The 22592-nt window shown below is 44.3% G+C and overlaps 1 protein-coding gene across 6 annotated transcripts in view; it reads left to right on the top strand.

The window, feature by feature from the left end:
• Positions 1–22592, top strand: part of MCF2L2 (MCF.2 cell line derived transforming sequence-like 2) — a 219901-nt gene that overhangs the window by 57219 nt on the left and 140090 nt on the right. For 5 of the 6 annotated variants that reach the window (XM_070753695.1, XM_070753699.1, XM_070753700.1 and 2 more), the window contains exons 4-8: positions 4955–5045; positions 12180–12299; positions 14653–14769; positions 19217–19366; positions 20987–21111. In XM_070753695.1, coding sequence (XP_070609796.1) covers positions 4955–5045; positions 12180–12299; positions 14653–14769; positions 19217–19366; positions 20987–21111 — 603 coding nt within the window. The remainder of the gene's footprint in view (positions 1–4954; positions 5046–12179; positions 12300–14652; positions 14770–19216; positions 19367–20986; positions 21112–22592) is intronic. The other variant, XM_070753697.1, reaches the window with a different exon arrangement.

Here is a 22592-nt window from a genome sequence, read left to right as displayed (position 1 = left end):
CTATACACAAGAATCTAGTCAAGTAAAGTTCAACACTAAATTGGCATCAATGGAATTCAGGAGGGGTTGGACTTGCAGCGCTTATGGCAACGTAATGATTCTAAGCTGATAATAATAATAATAATAATAATAATAATAATAATTATTATTATTATTATTTATTAGATTTGTATGCCACCCCTCTCCGAAGACTTGGGGCGGCTCACAACAGTAGTAAAAAACAATGTCAAAGAACAAATCTAATATTAAAAAGAAACACATATAAAACCCCTCATTTAAAACTAAACAACACATACATACCAATCATAAAATATAAACGCCTAGGGAGGTGTCTCAGTTCCCCTATGCCTGGCGATATAAGTGGGTCTTGAGTAATTTACGAAAGACAAGGAGGATGGGAGCAGTTCTGATCTCCGGGGGGGAGTTGATTCCAGAGGGCCGGGGCCGCCACAGAGAAGGCTCTTCCCCTGGGGCCCACCAAACAACATAGTTTTGTCGACGGGACCCGGAAAAGGCCAACTCTGTGGGACCTTATCGGCCGCTGGGATTCGTGCGGTAGCAGGCGGTTCCGGAGATCATGCACTTTAATTCCACCTCCCAGCTCTTCCTGTTCTTTGCAACCTCTAATTTCACCCTTCACCAACATTTCACCTTTTTCCTCCAAGCAGTCTCACTTTTGCTCAGTACATCCCATGAACTGATGAGGCTTCCACTCGCAGATCAATAAAGAAATTGGCATCCCGTCTCCATCCTTAGCACATTCCACTGTTATCCTAAATATTGAGGCCGCTATCAAAAGAAACTCAGCAAAACCCTGGCTCACATTACTCAATAAGAGTTTAAATTTCAGCAAGTATCTTCGTTTAACTTAGTGAAAGGCTTAGGCAGGAAAGCCAACACGGGACAATGATAAAAAAAAAAAGCAGGATGCAGGGACGATGTCAGATTAAAATTGTAACAGCAGCAAAATCTTTCCTGCGGTGAAACTCAGCAAAAACAAGTGAACACCATGATCTATAAGACAGTGATAGAAACGGCTAGTCAATAGGTCAGGCACAGAGACGAAAGCTACGCTCACGTAATAAGTTTAACTGGATAAATTGAGTAGCCTAGTGATGGCAAACCTTTTGTGGTTTGTGTGCCAAAAGGGTGTGTGTGTGGGTGTGCTACCCTGTTTCCCCGATAGTAAGACACCCCCGATTGTAAGACGTATCGGGGGTTTCAGGGGGGTCGGCTAATATAAGCCCTACCCCGAAAGTAAGACATATGTCTTACTTTCGGGGAAACACGGGGGTATTGCCGGGGGGAGCCCGATGACGTCGCTTCCAAGCTCCCCGCGCGCCCCTCGCCTTCGCCTCGCCGCGGCGCCACCACCTCTTCCCCGGCTTGGCAAAGCGAAGGACGGCGCTGGTCCGAAGCGAGCCGAGCGGGCGGCGGCTTGCAGCAAAGGCGCTCGTCCCAGCAACCGAGTCCTGCCGAGGCTCGGCTGCAAGCAGCCAGCGAGGCCAACCAGCTCCGAGGCGAGCGGCCGGAGCTGCGCCCTCCTTCGCCCGCCTCCTTTCCGGCAGGCAGGTGGGGCTGCCCAACTGCGCAGAGCGGCTCCTCCCCTCCAGACACACGCTTCCCCGACACGTGTCTGTGGCTCCACGCGTGCACGCCGCTTGGAGCCCTGAGGTTGAACTTGGAAAAGGGCTCACAAGGCTCCTGTCCCGCGGCTGCCCTTCTGGACTCTGGGGAGATGCCTTCGGGAACGCGACCCTTTCAATTTTTTTCCAATGTAAGACATACCCCGAAAGTAAGACGTAGTGGGGCTTTTGGGGGTAAAAAGAAAGTAAGACACTGTCTTACTTTCGGGAAAACACGGTAGCAGGGTTGCATGTGCCCACGCCCCTTCCCATGCGCACTCCCCCACGCTGCCCCCAAGCATACGCACAGGCCTTTCGGAGGCCAGGTAGGTGAAAAAAAATGCCCAAATGGGCAAACCGGAAGTTCAGGAAAATACATTTCTGGTTTGTCCAATACACAATGAGGGTTTTAGTGGGTACATTTTCCTGTGCAGGGATGATGTAAAATTAAGTTTTAGTGGTTATATATATATGCTGATTTTTACACTTCAGAGGGTTGAGGGAAGTTTCCTGAAGTTCCGCAGTGCAAAAAACAGCACAGCGGGCAAACCGGAAGTTTAGAAAATGCACTTGCCCATTGTGCAGTTTTTTGCACTTTGGGGCTTCAGGAAAATTCCCTTAACCCTCCGGAGTGCAAAAAAACAGCGCAACAGGCAAACCGGAAGTGTGTTTTTCTGAACTTCCGCTTTGTCCATTGAGCGATATTTTTTTTTGCCTCTGAAGCTTCCCTGAAGCATCCGGAGAGTGAAATGACCTTTCCTAAGGCCCAAAATCAGCTGGCCAGCGCATGCATGGGCGCCGAAACTGACCCACGTGTCCTCTGATATGGCTCCATGTGCCATCTGTGGCATGCCTGCCATAGGTTCACCATCATAGGAATAGCCCATGTTCGCTTCCTATTGCTTGTACAATATTGGGAATCTTGACCTTCATTCACTCAGTGTCCTGAGCCATGCACAACAGAGTTGGTGCACTAACCAAAAAATGCTTGGATTAGAATAATGGGTCTCCACCTTAGCAACTTTAAGACGTGTGGATTCTCACTCCTAGAATTCTCCAACGAGCATTCTAAGAGTTGAGGTCCATTCTCAACTTAATGCCTGTTGGTTGGGACATTCCGGGAGTTGAAGTCCACTGACCTCAAGTTGGGACATTCTGGGAGTTGGAGTCTATTCATTCCCTTTTTTAAAAAAAAATAAATAATTTTTATTGTAATTTTAAAAACATAACAACCGAAAAATAAAAAATAGACAAATATTTACAAAGTACAAGGACAAAACAACAACAACAAAAATAACAACATCATTACAAATAACAATGTATAATTTACATCATCATGAGAGGAGGGAAAATAAAACTTCTATTATTAAATGTCTTTATATTCTGGCAAATACAACTGGTATCCATTATTAATCATTTTGGTTGTCCCTATTTTATCTATAATAGATTATAGTATTTTCTAGCCGCCTTATGTGTTGAAGTTATTCATTCTCAAGCATGCTGGCTGGGGTATTCTGGGAGTTGAAGTCTATTCATTCTCAAGCATGCTGGCTGGGGAATTCTGGGAGTTGAAGTCTATTCATTCTCAAGCATGCTGGCTGGGGAATTCTGGGAGTTGAAGTCTATTCATTCTCAAGCATGCTGGCTGAGGAATTCTGGGAGTTGAAGTCTATTCATTCTCAAGCATGCATGAAGTCCCCTTATCTTGAAGCATGCTGGCTGTGGAAGTTAAAGTCCTCATATTCTGATCAATAGCATCTAGCTCGGTCCAATAGTGTGAATGTTTCTATTAACGGTGTTTTTAAAAGTTTTTATACTATTTATATCATTTTTATCTGTTGTGTGCCGCCCAGAGTCCAAAAAGAGTTGGGCAGCTCACAAATCGAATAAATTAAATTAAATTACAAGGGTTAGCCATCCCTGTCCTAGCGGAATTGACAGCACACAGAACTTCTAGCACAGATAAAACCAGGTCCAGTTTATTAATTCTGCAGCCATTCATTCACCCATAAGAGGAGGGCACTCCACCCATGTTCACATGAAACATAGAAACATAGAAGATTGACGACAGAAAAAGACCTCCTTCTTTCCTGTCTGCCTGTCTAATTGTATGCTGCCCATCTCCCGAGGGTCTCTAGGTCATCTAGTCCAAACACCACCACCCATCCAAGCAAGAGACCTTGCACCATTTGTGACAATTGGTAGTCCAACCTCTTCTTGAAAGCCTGCAGTGATAGAAACATAGCAGATTGACAGCAGAAAAAAACCTCATGGTCCATCTAGTCTGCCCTTAGACTATTTCCTGTATTTTATCTTAGGATGGATATATGTTTATCCCAGGCACGTTTAAATTCAGCTACTGTGGATTTACCAACCACGTCTGCTGGAACTTTGTTCCAGGCATCTACTACTCTTTCAGTAAAATAATATTTTCTCACAGTGCTTCTGATCTTTCCCCCAACTAACTTCAGATTGTGTCCCCTTGTTCTTGCATTCACTTTCCTATTAAAAACACTTCTCTCCTGAACCTTATTTAACTCTATAACATATTTAAATGTTTCGATCAAGTCCCCCCTTTCCCTTCTGTCCTCCAGTCCAGACTATACAGATTGAGTTTATTAAATCTTTCCTGATAAGTTTGACGCTTAAGACCTTCCACCATATTTGTAGCCCGTTCAATTTGATCACTACATTTTTGTAGGTGAGGTCGCCAGAACTGAACACAATGTGGTGGTATTTCTCAGCTTTCTGAACGTGTCTGTATTTTTTTTTTTTTAAAGAGACACAACCTCCCCAGGGAATCTTAACGGGAGGCTTGTGCGATTTTTTTTTTTTTGCTCCTATGCCACAGATTTTGGAAAAAAACGCTTGTCCTCCCTGGAGGAGGGGGGCTCCTTGCTTCTCCCCACCCCACCCCAAGGGGTGGTGGTGGTGGCTCCAAGCATTTGCCTTTTGCAGCCTTTGCAAATAATCCCAAAGTCTTCCAGGCTGCTGTCATTTTTGCAAGAAGAGGGGAGGGGGGGGCAGAGAAAGGGCTGCAACCCATCAGGAGCATTTTGAAGGGCGGTGTGGGGAGTTTAAACTATCCGCGTTTGGGGGGGGAAAGGCGATACCCGGGAGGTAAACGCGGCGGGCCACTCTCCCGCGCCCGTGCTCCTCCCGCCTTAGCTCGGAGCAAGCGGGAACTTGGGGCCGCCGACTGTCGGGGATATATATATTTTTTTTTTTGCTGCAGTCCCCGTTAGCCGGGAAGCTGCCGCTTGCTTGCTTGCTTCTCCGCGTCCCCGTTCCCCCCACCTCCAATACCTCCTTCTGTGGTTGTTTTGCAGTCTGGAGGCTGCCAGCATCGGCTTCATCACCATCATAGACAGACGGCGGGACAAATGGAGCGCGGTCAAGGCATCGCTCACCCGAATCGCAGTAAGTGCCAATTCCTCTGCGTGTGTGTGTGTGTGTCCGTGCGCGCGTGTCTTTCTTCTTGTTGTTTCTCCGCGTGGCTTCTTTGCAAAAAAAAAAACCCTTCCTGCGGCAAACCTCTTCGCTTGCCCCTTCCAGATGCGCGGCCCCTGTTGCATGCTGCCCTGGGCCCCGCCTGACCTATCTTCCTATCTGTCTGTCTATCTATCTATCCTTCCTTTCTATTTATCTATCCATCCTTCCTTCCTTCCCTCCCTTCCTATCCCTCCCTCCCTTCCTATCTATTCCTTCCTTCCTTCCTTCCTTCCTTCCTATCCCTTCCTCCCTTCCTATCTATCCCTCCCTCCCTCCCTATCTATTTCTTCCTTCCTTCCTATCTATTTCTTCCTTCCTTCCTATCTATTTCTTCCTTCCTTCCTCCCTTCCTATCCCTCCCTCCCTATCTACTCCTTCCTTCCTTCCTATCCCTTCCTCCCTTCCTATCCCTCCCTCCCTTCCTATCTATTTCTTCCTTCCTTCCTTCCTCCCTTCCTATCCCTCCCTCCCTCCCTCCCTATCTATTCCTTCCTTCCTTCCTATCCCTTCCTCCCTTCCTATCCCTCCCTCCCTCCCTCCCTTCCTATCTATTTCTTCCTTCCTTCCTATCTATTTCTTCCTTCCTTCCTATCTATTCCTTCCTTCCTATCTATCCCTCCCTCCCGTCCTTCCTTCCTATCTATTCCTTCCTTCCTTCCTTCCTATCTATCACTTCCCCCCTTCCTTCCTTCTATCTATCCCTTCCTTCCTATCCCTCCCTCCCTCCCTTCCTTCCTATCTATTCCTCCCTCCCTCCCTCCCTCCCTATCTATCTATCTATAAATAACTATCTATCTATAACTATCTATCTAACTATCTGTCTAACTATCACTTCCTCCCTCTCTCCCTCCCTTCCTTCCTTCCTATCCCTCCCTCCCTCCCTTCCTTGCTGTCTACCTGTCTAATTCAATTTGTGTGCTGCCCATCTCCCGAGGGACTCTAGGCGGCTCACGACAAAAAAAAAAAAAACCTGCGAAAAAAAAGACCCCAACAAATCCCCCCCCAAAACCTCCCCCGCGTTTGAAACGCAAAAAGGGCAGCAGCTGCTGTAGCCCGCCCAGCCTGCTCCGACCTTAACTGACAGCCGGAGCAGCCGCGGGAGAAATTAGGGAGGGCGGTGGGGGTGGAAGGGGGGAGTCGGCGCTACAATTCAATTTTTGCTGATTTGCAGGAGCGCGCGGGTTGGGGAGGGGGGTTGGAGGGCTTCTCTTGCCTTCTGTCTTCCGCGGCCCGCCACAACCCTGCCCGCTTGGATGGCACGGCCAGCCGGAGGGGGGAAATGAGGCAGCGTCGCTGTGTGTGCGGGTGAACCCACCCGCTGCCGCTCTTGCTGCTGGGAGGGATTCCCACGGAGCCACGCGTCCACGAGCGCCCGGGTCTCCCCCCCCCCGCCCCACATTCCCCCCCACCCACAAAAGGAAAGCAAAATGGGACACTCGGGCTCTTCCCTCCGGCGATCCCCCCCCCCCCGCAAATAGCTAACCGTACCGTCAAGGAGGTTCCTTCTCTTCTCTCTCTCTCCAATGTCTATCTATCATATATGTCACATGTTTTTTTGCTGAATTTGAAAATTAATATCTATCTATCACCTATCTAATCTATATCAATCTATCTGTCTATATCTATATCTATCGATCTATCGATCTATCTATCGATCTAATCTATATCTAATCTCTCTCTCTCTCTCTCTCTATCCTATATCTATCTAATCTATATCTCTCTCTATCTAATCTATCTATTTTATATCTATCTAATCTCTATCGATCGATCGATCTACCTACCTACCTACCTCAGCGGTCCCCAAACTACGGCCCGCGGGCCACATGCGGCCTCCTTTAGGCCATTTATCTGGCCCGTGGGTCTTTTCCAAGGCCGCACTGGTAAAGCAGTAAGAACGTCCCCCTCAATCTCATCTCACCCGAGGTAAAGTAAGGCTTGCCGAAAGCTGAGCTGGGCACAACACATACACACACACACCCGCCTCCTTCTCTTTGAGTTGCTAGCTCCTGTTTTCTGAATGGGGATTGACTGGGAGTCCGGAGTCAGAGGGTGGAGGCTTGTCGGGTGAGTCCTCCGCGGGGAGAGAAGAGGGAGGGTGAAAGAGGGAAAAGAGAGAGAGAGAAGTGGAGAGAAAGAAGGGAAAGAGAAGGGAAAAAGCGAGGGAAAGAGAAGTGGAGAGGAAGGAAAGAAGGAGGGAAGGGAGGGAAGGAAGGAAGGGGGAGAAACAGAGGGAGAGAGAAAGGGAGGGAGGAAGAGAGATAGCAAGAGAGAGAGTGAGAAAGAGACAGAAAGAGCAAGAGAGAGAAAGAAAGCAAGAGAAAGTGAGCAAGAGAGAGAGAGAAAGAAAGCAAGAGAGAGAGAGAGAGAGAGAAAGACAGTGAGTGAGAGAGAAAGAAATAAGGTATGTGCAGTGTGCATAGGAATCTGTTCATAGGTTTTTTTAATAGTCTTGCCCCTCCAACAGTCCGAGGGACAGTGAACTGGCCCCCCTGTGTAAAAAGTTTGGGACCCCTGACCTAGATAGATAGATAGATAGATAGATAGATAGATAGATAGATAGATGATAGATAGATAGATAGATAGATGATAGATAGATAGATATAGATGTTAGAGATAGATATAGATGTTAGAGATATAGATGTTAGAGATAGATATAGATGTTAGATATAGATGTTAGAGATGTTAGAGATACTATATCTCTAACATATCTATCTATCTATCTATCTATCTATCTATCTATCTATCTATCTATCTACCTACATACCTACCTACCTATCCATCTATCTATTTTATATCTATCTAATCTCTCCCCCCCCCTCTCTCCATGCAGTGTAACATTAAAACTTCTAAAAAAACAATTAAAAAAAACAATTTAAAACCAACAGTTTTAAAAAACCCCACACATGCCCCTTTATATACAGTACTGTACATGCCATTTATTCTGCAAATGACTTTGTCCGATTGGTAACTCCGGGGTGGGGGGAGGCGGGAGCAAACACGCGCGGAAATTATAAATAGCCTCTGGCCCTAAGGCGGCGGCGATGCGAGCCCTTTTTGGGAGGGCGCTCTTCCAAAGGACTCGGAGGGGGAGGAAGAGGCCCCGTTTCGATGGAAAAAGCAGACGTGGGTGGCTTTCACGCGTGGGTTCTTTTGAAGCCCGTGAACCCCGCGCGGCTTTTAAAACGAAACGCCTCGGCTTCGGGATCGCGCAGCTGTTAAAACAGTTTGCGACCGACCGCGGTTTTATTGGTTCCCGCAGCTCACTCTAAATAAAAACCGAAGCGAAACGGAACCGCGGGACCGTTTTTGAAAACGAAGCGTGAACCAGTTCCTGGTTTTTGCTTGAAATTCAGGCCGGAATTTGCCCGATGGGTTCTTTTGGGCAAAGATTAGAGGATGATGATGGTGGTGGTTAGTTGGAATGGACCTTTTAAGGTCATCTAGTCCAACCGCGCCCCCCCCCCCCAAAGAATAGAATAGAATAGAATTCTTCATTGGCCAAGTGTGATTGGACACACAAGGAATTTGTCTTTGGTTCTATGAGTATCTCCTTTATAACCTTCATCATGTACTATACGCTATATATATGTAGATTGTTCTGAGTTCGGGTTTTGCCATGTGTAATATTTTGAGTGTCTATGCGACGTTTCGGTGAAATCACATTCACCATCATCAGGCTGAAGTTGTAAGCTTTGTGCTGCTGTAGATATAGTTTGAACTCAGAACAATCTACATACATATACCCGTGAAAATCTACGAAAACAAATATAATATATATATATATATATATATATATATATATATATATATACTGTATATATATATACACACACACATACATACATACATACATACATACATACACATACATACATACACACACACACACACACACTAAAACTCTCATTGTGTATTGGACAAAATAAATAATAAATAAATAATAAAAAATAAATAAAGTTGCCAAGTTTGAAGACCTCTGCTGTAAGGCAACATCAAACATGGTTGGGAATCTCACAACAAGGCTGACCTAAAGAAGTCCCATTGGTTGAAACAGCACCAAAGCTCACTGCAAGCTGCCGCACTCTAATGTTTCTCCACATTCCTCTCTTCCACCACCCTTTCCCCCCCCTTCCCTCCTCTCTGTTGTGGTTGGCTCTCTAGCCCAGCTCCTGCCCCAAGGAATGTGGAGGTGGATGCAGGGGAAACATCAACATGTCCTAGGCCTGTTTTATTGCCGACAGAGTCAGGTAGTGCAGTTTCCTCGGACAAAGAAGAAGATGGGGGTGACTTGGAAGAGGGGGGCTTGACACACAGCCCAGGAAGCCAATCTCCATTATCTTCGGTCGATTCGGATGACGAAGTGTTAGACCCACGCATGCGCAGAATTATGCATAGAAGAGACCAATTGAAGAAATATTACAGGAGATAAGAGAGGCCACCTGTGTTTGGGTGGGGCTCCAGTAATTAGAGCTGCTGATATAAATAGCAGCGTGCTGGTTTGGCTGTTGTGGAAGATTATCGGATCGTTGTTTCTTCAGGACCGTGCCTTGCTGTTTCCGGACTTTGTTTGTTGATTTTTCACGACTTCGAAACCAAAGCAGAGCAAAGTGTGTGTGTTTCACTTCATGGAAGAAGAAGAAGGGCTGTGACGTTTCTTCACAGCTGCTTGCTAAGTACTTAAGGACTGATTAACTGGCAACCAGTGATCAGCAGAAGTAGCTTGCAGTACTACACTCTAAACCAGTGATTTTCAACCTTTTTTGAGCCGCGGCACATTTTTTACATTTACGAAACCCTGGGGCACATTGAGCGGGGGGGGGGGGGGGCTAAAAAAAGTTTGGACAAAAAAATTCTCTCTCTCTCTTCCTCCCCTTCGCTCTATTTCTTTCTCCCTCCCTCCCTCTTTCTCTCCCTTCCTTCCTCTTTCTCTCTCTCTCTCTCTCTCCATCCCTCTTTCTTTCTCTTTCTTTCTCTCTTTTTTGCTCTCTTTCTCTCCCTCCCTACGTCCCTCTGTCTCTCTCTCTCTCCTTCCCTCCCTCTCTTTCTCTCTCTCTCTCTTGCTTGCTTTCTCTTGCTTGCTTTCTCTCTCTTTCTTTCTCTTGTTCTCTTTCTCTCTCTTGCTTTCTTTCTCTCTTTTGCTTTCTTTCTCTCTGAGCTTCGCGGCACACCTGATCATGTCTCACGGCACACTAGTGTGCCACGGCACACTGGTTGAAAAACACTGCTCTAAACGGTGCGCCACCGAAGCTTTTCCCGAAGTTTTGGAAGTTTTTCCTGAAGTCTAGCTTTACTTTAGGCCCTGGTAGCTTTAACTGCCTAATTCTGGTTTTGTTTCCTTTTTATAACTTCTCCTTTTATTACAGTACAATCAAAATTTCATTGAAATCCTCGGAAACACCAGAGATTGATTTTCAGCCTGGGCATCGTGTCTGATTCCTTGAATCTCACAGTGGTTGATTTAAGTTTTTACGGATTTTATGTTCTAACGGAAACTCTTCCGAACAAGTGGTGGGAAAGTTTCGTGAGACCTGAACCTCTGAGAGATATTAAAGCTGATTCTTCACCCAGCCACTATTCGGAAATTTAATTGTTTATTATATAAACAATTGAATTTCCGAACAGTGACTGGGTGAAGAATCACCTTAACATTCAGCTTTAATATCTCTCAGAGGTTCATGTTGAAAGTGGTGACCAACCAAGGAAATATGAAAAACTAAAACATGGAAACGTAGAAGTCTGACGGCAGAAAAAGACCTCATGGTCCATCTAGTCTGCCCTTATACTATTTTCTGTATTTTATCTTAGGATGGATATATGTTTATCCCAGGCATGTTTAAATTCAGTTACTGTGGATTTACCAACCATGTCTGCTGGAAGTTTGTTCCAAGCATCTACTACTCTTTCAGTAAAATAATATTTTCTCACGTTACTTCTAACCTTTCCCCCAACTAACCTCAGATTGTGCCCCCTTGTTCTTGTGTTCACTTTCCTATTAAAAACACTTCCCTCCTGGACCTTATTCAACCCTTTAACATATTTAAATATTTCGATCATGTCCCCCCTTTCCCTTCTGTCCTCCAGACTATACAGATTGAGTTCATGACGTTTTTCCTGATACGTTTTATGCTTAAGACCTTCCACCATTCTTGTAGCCTGTCTTTGGACCCGTTCAATTTTGCCAATATCTTTTTGTAGGTGAGGTCTCCAGAACTGAACACAAAACTGAAGATATAAAAGATATATTAGGATGAGTAATTGTGCGTATAACATTAATGTCAAGCTGGTGCAGAAATTAACGGCTTGCCACACTATCTATAGAAGGCCTGATGTTTATGGGAACTAGGGAGGGGTGATTTTCATGAAGGAACTGATGGTTGAAGGGCATCCTATGCCCACCACCTGGGTGGAAGTGGAGGAAGGGCTTGCCATGCTGGCGCAATCTGAGTGGTCAATGTGACAAGTTTGTGGGTGGGGGACAAGGGATATGAACTTATAACTAAGTGGGAAACTCAGATTCAGGTTTCTCGGTGTAAGTGTCAGGATGGTTCCGTAAATAACCTGGAACTTTGAGGAGTACTTTTACTCGGACTCTGATTTGGTTCAGAGTACAGGGAACAAGAAAATAGAGTTAAATAGTCCAGAACAACATACGTCAATGCAAGGATTCTTGGCAAGTTAAAATGTTGGCACACAACACTCCAGGAACTCAGCGTTTGTTCCTGACAAACGCCCCTCCCAAATGACTCTCCTTTAAACTCCATCCCCAGGTGTGCCTTGTGAAGGGAATCGGGGCCCTTTCCTTCCCCGTAAGCCACGTAACCTACATTGCTCTTTTCTGCATTCCTCCCTAGTATGAGGAGGCGTGGTCTTCATCTGAACCCCCTCTGCCCTGTTCTACCTCTTCCCTTCTTTGCCCAGCCCGACCCTTTCCCTTCCCCAGTTTCCTCCGCAGCCCACAGAGACAATGTCCCACTCTCATGTCAGCTGTTTGTCTTCCATCTCCAATTCACATTCCTATGGAGGCATGACACTCCTTTCCCGTTTCCCCCCCTGTCTTTTTAGGGAGCATTTCCCGGGAATTTGCAGTTAGTCTTTGTCCTCCGGCCATCCCGTTTCATCCAAAGGGCAATCGCTGACATCGGCATCAAACTGTATCGCGATGACTTTAAAATGAAGGTACCGGTAAGCACTTTTCTCCTTCCGATTCTACATCTCTCTGGACTCTCCATCTCTTATTACCTTACCAGGACCTGTCCAGCAGATAGTCCTCGGCTTATGACGACAGTTGAGCCCAAAGCTTCTGTTGCCAAGCAGAAATGAATGTTGGCCTGTTTAACGACCTTTCTTGCCGCCATTGTTAAACAAATCGCTGCGGCTGTTAAGTTGGGAACACGGTTCCTAAGTGAATCCCAGCTTTATTTATTTATTTATTTATTAGATTTGTATGCCACCCTCTCCGTAGACTCGGGGCGGCTCACAACACAATAAAAACAGTTTATAACAAATCTAATAATTTACAATATAAAATATTAAAAACCCCATTATTAAACAGACATACACACAAGCATACCATACATAAATTGTATAGGCCCGGGGGAGATATCTCAGTTCCCCCATGCCTGACGACAAAGGTGGGTTTTAAGGAGTTTGCGAAAGGTGAAGAGGGTACGGGCAGTTCTAATCTCTGGGGGGAGCTGGTTCCAGAGAGTCGGGGCCGCCACAGAGAAGGCTCTTCCCCTGGGGCCCGCCAAACGACATTGTTTAGTTGATGGGACCCGGAGAAGGCCCACTCTGTGGGACCTAATCGGTCGCTGGGATTCGTGCGGCAGAAGGCGGTCTCGGAGATATTCTGGTCTGATGCCATGAAGTGCTTTATAGGTCATAACCAACACTTTGAATTGTGACCGGAAATTGATCGGCAACCAATGCAGACTGCGGAGTGTTGGTGTAACATGGGCATACCTAGGGAAGCCCATGACTGCTCTCGCAGCTGCATTCTGCACGATCTGAAGTTTCCGAACACTTTTCAAAGGTAGCCCCATGTAGAGAGCATTACAGTAGTCGAACCTCGAGCTTCCCCATTGCTTTTGCAGAAGGTCACAAAAGGGGATCACCTGAACCCAGGACTCTACATCAAGTCACAAAGATGAGTCTGAAGGACCCCAGTGCAATGCAATTTTGCTTACTGCACATCTAATTTATCGGTGCAACTTTTATTAATTCTGTATGTTTAAGGCATCCCTGATTAGAGAGCTGCACTGTAAATGTCTGAGAAACCCATTTCAAATGATAATAGCTTAAGTTTGCATGCAAAATCACTTAGGCCCACTTTAACATGAAATTTCACGAAAACCTGAAAATAACTACCCCTTCTTCTTAAAGACTCTCTCAAATCCTGTCGAATATTCGGATATTTCTGAATAGCTTTCATCGATAATGCAGAGAAGTAATTTGCCACGAAGATGAGTCAGGTTTTTATCATGTGACTGTGGCGATATTGCAGTGGTCATAAGTGTGAAAAATGCAAAAAGTCACTTTCATCAGTGCTGCTGTAACATCAAATGGTCACTAAACGAACTGTTGTAAGATGAGGACTATCTGCAAACAGCAATTCAGACGTCTGCTATGGCTCCTGGTTTTATTTTCTCCACCTAAACCAGTGATGGCGAAGCTTTTTTGGTTCGCGTGCCAAAAGAATGTTTGTGCATGTGCTAGATATATTTAAAGCTTTTGCCTCTTAAAATACAATTTTTAAAATAAATATAAATTAATTTAAAATTTGATGCTGGAGTAGGTACTAAATGTCTTGCATAGCAGCCGGCCAGTAAGTAGCCCCAAATGAAAGCTCAAACACACACACAGGTTTCAAAATAAAACAAGAGTCCTTTTTACTAGAAGTTTGTCATTTCACAAACGCAAATTAAAGCAATGTCTTTTTCCACTGCCCAAATCTGGGCGGGAGGCCAAATTGATAAGATAACGGCACACACGCTTGCTTCCCAGCCAAAAGTCTACTCACAAGATTAACCCCATAAACGTCCAGCACTGAATCCAGATTTGTCAGGCAAAAGACTTTTCATGGGCTTTTTCTCCTCTGGAGGCACAAATGTTGGCTTCTTGCAAAGAGCACCCTCTAAACTCCTCCCTTGCGCATTCTCACAACCCCCCCTCCCCACGCATGCGCACAGGCCTCACTGAAAGCTTAGGACAGCAAAAAACCAGGCAAAACGGAAGTTTGGAAAAACAGACTTCCTGTTTGCCAGTTGTGATGTTTTTTTGCACTCTGGAGTCTTCAGGGAAACTTCTGAAGCCCCAGAGTGCAAAAAACAGCACAACGGGCAACCCGGAAGTCCGTTTTTCCAAAGTTCCGGTTTGCCCATTTTTATGCACTCCGGGCTTCAGCGAATTGTAATTGAGTATGGATGATGTTTTTGAATACTCCCTGTACAGCTACCCCTCTATCTATCTACAGATTGATTGGTGGAAAGTTTTGTTTTTAGATCCTTTTGTTGTGTTTTTTTTCCTCCCGGTGCAGATCATCATGTTAAATTCAGTGTCTGACTTACATGGTTATATCGATACAAGTCAGCTTACTCGGGAGTTAGGAGGAACCTTGGAATATGGACACAGTCAGTGGATACACCATCGAACTGTAAGTACAGCCATAGTCACTGTTTACATTCTCTCCCAGTCTCTAAGAATAAGAGAATAAGACAGAAATTCTATGTTGCTTCTTTCTGTATGGGGAGATACGTTTGACTGAAAAATGTGAATTACAATAGAAATTTAAAAATGATTTAATTTTTAAATACAAAGTTTAAACAAAGAACAGAAGGTGATATATTTATTTTACTACAACGGATGAATAGATTAATCTAATTTTTATCTGTTCAATTTATTTATTTATTAGATTTGTATGCCGCCCCCTCTCCGTAGACTCGGGGCGGATAACAACAATAATAAAAACAGCATATAACAAATCTAATATTTAAATTATTAAAAACCCTTATTAAAACCCAAACATACACACAAACATACCATGCATAAATTGTATAGGCCTAGGTATATCTCAATTCCCCCATGCCTGACGACAGAGGTGGGTTTTAAGGAGCTTACGAAAGGCGAGAAGAGTGGGGGCAATTCTGATCTCTGGGGGGAGTTGGTTCCAGAGGGCCGGGGCTGCCACAGAGAAGGCTCTTCCCTTGGGCCCCACCAAACAACATTGTTTAGTCGATGGGACCTGGAGAAGGCCAACTCTGTGGGACCTAACTGGTCACTGGGATTCGTGCGGCAGAAGGCAGTCCCGGAGGCCTGAGTGCTCTGCCAAAACTGACTCCATTTTTGGTTGTGACTGCCTTCTGCCATCCTCTGCCAGCTAAAATGGAGCTGGAGGTCACATGTGGTCCTCGTGAGCTCCTTTTTTGGCTGGCAAAGATCTAAGCACCCCAGGGCCCTGATCTGGATCCAGCCCCTGGGCCTGGACTTTGACACCCTTGACATAAACTCTCCGGTTTGCAATGGAGAAGTGTGCAATAGTTTCAACTTAACGATTGTCCCTTCGAAGTTCCTCATCGCTACGGTGGCTCGGGGCCATTAGCGAATGCATGGCTGAACAGAAATGGTCAAACGCTTTAGCAGTTCTGTACGTTGGATTCCAAAGAAAGATGAACTCAAACACCAGAAAATATGGATCCCATCCATTTTAATGAGTGGCTGCTCAGGGACATCTGCTGTCTACTATATAGAATGCTGGTGAGACCACATTTGGAATACTGTGTTCAGTTCTGGAGACCTCACCTACAAAAAGATATTGACAAAATTGAACGGGTCCAAAGACGGGCTACAAGAATGGTGGAAGGTCTTAAGCATAAAACGTATCAGGAAAGACTTCATGAACTCAATCTGTATAGTCTGGAGGACAGAAGGAAAAGGGGGGACATGATCGAAACATTTAAATATATTAAAGGGTTAAATAAGGTCCAGGAGGGAAGTGTTTTTAATAGGAAAGTGAACACAAGAACAAGGGGACACAATCTGAAGTTAGTTGGGGGAAAGATCAAAAGCAACATGAGAAAATATTATTTTACTGAAAGAGTAGTAGATCCTTGGAACAAACTTCCAGCAGATGTGGTAGATAAATCCACAGTAACTGAATTTAAACATGCCTGGGATAAACATATATCCATCCTAAGATAAAATACAGAATAGTATAAGGGCAGACTAGATGGACCATGAGGTCTTTTTCTGCCGTCAGACTTCTATGTTTCTATGTCTAGGTTTGTGTGTTGAGATGGGAACGGCAGCTGTCAAAGTCTTTTTTTTTCTTTGCGAGTCTTTGTTTGCAAACAGAGCAGAGACAATAGAACGCGGGCGTCAAATCCAATCGTGTCATGTGACATATCACAGCTTTTTTTTGCCTTTGCGGAGCCAGGATGGGCGTGGCCTGCACATGACGCATCCGGCCCGTGGGCTGCCAATTTGACAGGCAGGGCGGCTTGCCGACCCCTGTCTTAAGATGCTATTAGAAGATTCGGTTTGGCATGTGATGTGAAGTTATTCTTCACTTTCCTCCGAATGGAAGGAGGATAAGGTTTCTTTAAGAAGTTGGAGAAGCGCTGATTGCATATTAGTTTCTTTGTTTATATGATTTATTTGCAGCCCATCTGGCCTCAAATATGGACACTTAACTCCATTAAACATTATATATTTCTGGATGTTTTGTCCCTGCTAGTAGCTTCACAACATTCATCTTTGTAAATAAAAAGATTTCCATAGAACTGAATAAATGCTTCGAATCAGGCAGGACAAATTGGGGGAAAAAATTAATCTATAAAAGAGACAGAATACTGTTTTGTGGGATGGCGATGAATATATCGGTAATTCTGGTCCTACATGGCATAGGACCAGATTATCTCCGAGACCGCCTTCTGCCGCACAAATCCCAGCGTCCGGTTAGGTCCCACAGAGTTGGTCTCCTCAGGGTCCCATCAGCCAGACAATGCCGGCTGGCGGGGCCTAGGGGAAGAGGCTTCTCTGTGGGGGCCCCAGCTCTCTGGAATCAACTCCCCTCCAGAGATTCACACTGCCTCCACCCTCCTTGCCTTCCGTAAGAACTTGAAAACCCACTTATGTCACCAGGCTTGAGGTCAGTAGACCCCACCCTCTGCCCTATGAATGTATTTAATGTGATAATATTATGTGACAGTTTGATTTTAAATGTTTAGTTTTTAAGATGATTTTTAAATTAACTGTTCTATTAATTGGCTTAGAAATGTTTTATATATTGTATCTTTTTATCAAAATGTTGTAATCCGCCAAGAGTCCACGGAGAGGGGCAGCATATAAGTCCAATAATATAAGGAAAGAAAGAAAGAAAGAAAGAAAGAAAGAAAGAAAGAAAGAAAAAAACACACCCACCCCAAATGATATTTATGAAATTGCAGGCAGTTATTGACTTACAACTACAATTGGGGCCAGAACTTCCACCATCTGGCCACTAAGTGAGGCCATCCTTAAGTGAATGACATTGAATTTTATGACCTGTTTTGCAGAGGTTGTTAAGTGAATTTGGCTTCTCCCATTGTCTTTGCCTGGGAAGGTTACAGATTGTGATTACACGATGTTGTAAATGAAGAGTCTACAGCCAGGATGTGTCTTGCGGGAACACATTCAGGACAAAACCTGGCACCCTTTTTATTGTCCTCAAGTTACATACGATTGTCATCAAGTTACGTCTCACTGGGTGTTTGGGAACACTTTTCAGGATCTCATTGGTTAAGAAAATGCATGGTAGCTTCATGACCACCTCATGGTCAGTGAGTGATGAATTCATGCCAGTGCCTAAAGTCCATTGCCTATGTGCAGTTCTGAGGGTCTTCTCCAGAGCTGTTTTACAACTAATAAGGAAGTATGTCTTCCAGGGGAGTGGATAATGTGTGGAATGTCACATAGACAAAAGGTCACACGGGTCAGCGTGCTTTGCCAAAGCCGACCTGGTGCCTTTCACAGAATGTCACATCAGCCTCCATGGTTTGCCAGCAATGGCCTAGTGCCCTTCTGTCTCCACACATGACCCTTGGATGGACACTGCAAACATCACAAATACACGCTGGTTGTCAAACGTCTGAATTTTGATCACGTAGATGTTGTGGTTGGCTCTGGGCCAGCTCCTGCAACGGGGAATTTGGATGAGGCTTTAGGGGAATCTTCAGGATCACAGAGACTTGTTTTATTGCCAGCAGACTCTGATGGTGAAGTTGATTCATGGCCAAGGACAGACAGTGGGGGAGAGGAATCAGACAGAGAGATAGGTGCAGCCAGCCCATCAGTCAGTGCTCCAATTAGTGAGACGTCAGAGTCAGAGGAGGATCCACTTGTGGATGCCCGTGTGCACAGGCTCATGGCAAGAAGGGACCAGCTGCGCAGGCATCGCTGAAGATAAGAGAGAACACCTGTTTCAGAGGCAATTAGGTTAATGTGTTTGGGGATAATTACGAGCATTGGGGAGTGTGCTTGTGGGCGTTTATCCGTTGGAGAAAGACCATTGCTACTGTTTGGATTATTCCAGGACTTCTACTGACTTTTGGACACTTCACAGTTAAATAACTCTTGTGGACTCATTGACATGGGTGGCTGTGAAGTTTCACAGCTGCCTTATCTGCTGGTTTGTTTTGTCTTTTACAGCATTCAAGGATTCTTTCCGGGTGAGAGAAATTTGGCTCTTTAGAATGTGTGCTCACAAAAACTGTTTGGATAAACTTACTTTCTTTTCCTCTGTGACGGTGTGTGTGTTTGAATTGCATTCCAAACTCACTGGGGGGCTACCAATGAAGGGCCCGGCATAACAGTAGATGGAGATGCTACGGCAGGTGTAAATGCGAGTAACAGGTCATGAGTCCTATTCTAGCGCTGTTGTAACTTCAAACAATTACTTAAATATATGGTCGTAAATCAAGGACAACCTGTGTATGAGAACATAGCTCTATTGACCATAGAGTGAGCTTCCTTGAACCCAGAGGAATTTAATTCCAAATAAATGAATAGTTTGTATTATTCAGTAGCTCATGCGTTTTCTTTTTTAATTTACACCTTCCGCCCAGGCCATTGAAAATTTTGCCATGACTGTGAAAACCACAGCACAGATGTTACAGGCCTTTGGAACAAACCTGGCGGAGACCGAACTCCCCAACAACGTCCAGTGCACGGAAGAACTTCTCTGTTCCCACACGGAACAACACACCAAGTTGAAGGTGAGCCCTAAAAGGGGATTTTGCCAGGGTCTCCCTGCCCAACCAAAGGTTTCCTGAGATGGAGGTCAGAAGTCAGTTTTTAATTACAGTGATACCTCTACCTAAGAACGCCTCTACTTAAGAACCTTTCTAGATAAGAACCCGGTGTTCAAGATTTTTTTGCCTCTACGTAAGAACTATTTTCTACTTAAGAACCCGAGTTCGGCTGGTGAGGACCTAGAGGAAGGGCCTTCTCTGTGGCAGCCCCAGCCTTATGGAACGAGCTCCCCCCATAGATCTGTACTGCCCCCCACTCTCCTTGCCTTCCGCCTGACTATTGAATGCTTAAGTATGATTGTTGAATGATTGGCCGATAAGTTTTTCTTTTAATTGTTTTTAAATGTAGCAGTAATTGGATTTATATTATCGTTCTGTTTTTTATATATGCTGTGAGCCGCCCCGAGTCCTCAGAGAGGGGCGGCATACAAATCCAATAAAATAAAATAAAATAAATAAATAAACCTCTGCTGGCAGGTTTGGGGCCATTGAGATTTTAATATCTTCCCCCACCCAATGAATGAATGTATGATTTATGCATCCATCGTTTAACTTTTAACTATGGGGATTTTTAGATTGTAATTTTACTGAGACTTCTAACATGTTTATATTAGCTTTGCTTGTAAACCGCCCTGAGTCTCAGGAGAACAGCAGCATAGAAGTTGAATAAATGAAGGAATGATTGAATGAAGGAATGAAGGAAGTCTTCCACTGATGACCATAGCGGACCCTAAAAATGGACTGTGCAAGACGGTTACAAATAATGATCACACATGATCCTGGGACACTGCAACTGTCATACACAGTTGTCAAGCAACCAGATTTTGAACATGTGAACATGGGGATGTTGCAATGTTTATAAGAGGTAAAATCAGCCATCGGTCACTTTTTCAGTGACCATTGCAACATTGCATGGGATAGAAAAGGTGGACAGAGAAAAATTCTTTTCTCTATCACACAATACTAGGACAAGGGGGCACTCCCTAAAGCTCATAGGTAAGAAAGTGAGGACAAATCAAGGGAAATATTTCTTCACCCAGAGGGTCCTTGGTTGATGGAATTCACTTCCAAAAGAGGTTGTGACAACTGTCAGTCTTGATAGCTTCAAGGCAGGATTAGACAGATTCATGGATGCCAAGTGTATCGGTGGTTATTGAAACGGATGTCCATGTGCCGCCTCTATGTTGATTGAGGCAGGCAGGATTCCCTTGGGTACCATTTGTTGGGGTTCAAGGAAAGGGAGGATCTTGCCTTCTCTTTCTGCTCAAGATCCCCAAGGACAATTGGTGGGCCACTGTGTGACACAGAATGCTGGACTCAATGGGCTTTGGCCTGATTCAGCAGAGCTCTTCTTATGTTCTTATGTTCTTATTGGACATCTGCAGCTGATTAATTAGCAGCTGAGGGGGGTTTTTTTGTAAGAAAAGGTGGCTTTTAGATTTGTGTGTGTGTCACCACTACTAAGCCAGTTATTAGTAGTGGTTTACTGATTAAATTAAGGTCGTCCAACCTGTGTGATTTGCTACGTTCGTAACTGAGAGAGAACAACTTTTTCCCCCTTCCCTATTGCCCAATGTCCTATAGGACGAACTGAAGCTAGCGGTGAAGCAGGGAGCTATGCTACTGACTTGTATCCGGGATCCTGTCTCACGGAGTTCCACCAGCAGACTCAGCCCTGATGAACTAGAAAACGTGGCAACGGTGGAAAGGTAATAAAAAAAACCCCTCAGCATTGAATTAACCTGTTTGGTAGTTCAGCTATACAAACAGTCCTCGAATTACGACGATTTGTTTAGTGACCATTCGAAGTTACAGCGATACTTTAAAAAAGTGACTTGGGACCATTTTTTCACGCTTATTGTAGTTTTATTAATTTATAATATGACGTACGAAAAGAGCACAAAAGCAAATATTAGGTAAACTAGGAAAGGAGAGGGGGAAGTGAATAATGGGGGAAAGCGAGGGGGGGGAGGCATTGACTTGATTTCATTCATTCATTAAGGCGTTAATTAATTAATTAATTAATTAATTATTATTATTATTATTATTATTATTATTTATTGGATTTGTATGCCGCTCCTCTCCGCAGACTCAGGGTGGCATACAAATCCATTTGTTTATTTATTCTGTCAAGCATAAGGTAACATATTATAAGGTAACAGATTATTATTATTATATTTATTTATTTATTTATTTATTCATTCATTCATTCATTCATTCATTCATTCATTTGATTTGTATGTGGTCCCTCTCCGGAGACTCGGAGCGGCTTATACCACAACAAAACACAGTACAAATCCAATATTTTTTTTTTTAAAAGCAGTTTAAAACCCATAATATAGAAACAGTCATCCATCCATACATACATACATACATGTAAGTATAAACATGTGTCAGGCCGAAGCCACTGGTTTGAGTTGGAGACTTTGGTCTGCCCCAAGAAGAATACTACTATGGGAATTGGGGAGGGGTGGTTGAATGAGACGGCCACAACAAATTCAAGGTCATCCTTTGCTCAGCACCAGCTGGAAGTACAGGGGAGGATCGTGGACATTGAGAGAACTGGAGTGGTCCATGTGATGAACTTGTGGGTTTGAGGACCAGGGATGCACTTTAACCTGGGTGGAGAAACTGTAGGAAAAGTTAGTATGGGGTTTACTACAGTGCGTAACCAATATGGCTCTGTTAATAAATTGGAACTTGGAAGAAGTTCCAATTTATTTATTTCTCTGATGTTATTTGGAAAGTTGACCTCATGATTATGAGTACAGGAAATGAATACGAATTAAGGGAGAAGGGTAGGACAGGGATGGTAGGCATTACGCACACCTCTTTTTACTTTTTCATAGTGATAGAAACTAGTCATTTCTATAACAACAAATCTACGCAGTCGGTAAAACCCAAAATCAAAGTTTCATTTTTTTCCCCCATCACAAGCAGAAAGTCCAGAAATAGAAAGTATTTGTATTTTTTTTCTTTGATCAAAGCAGTTAATTTATCCATCTCTGCTAACTCCCATCAGTTTTTGTAGCCATTCATCCATTGTGGGAATCGAGTTGACCTTCCATTTCTGTGGCTAGAGTAGTTTTGATGCCATCAACATATATAACACCAGAGTTTCGAATCGCGCCCCCCCCCCAGGTCTTGTTAAATTAAACCTAAAATTAAAGAAAATTAAAATTAAAGAAAA

The sequence above is a fragment of the Erythrolamprus reginae genome, chromosome 5 (genome assembly GCF_031021105.1).
Source record: "Erythrolamprus reginae isolate rEryReg1 chromosome 5, rEryReg1.hap1, whole genome shotgun sequence".
NCBI lineage: Eukaryota > Metazoa > Chordata > Lepidosauria > Squamata > Dipsadidae > Erythrolamprus > Erythrolamprus reginae.
This window is presented reverse-complemented; position numbering and strand designations above follow the sequence as displayed.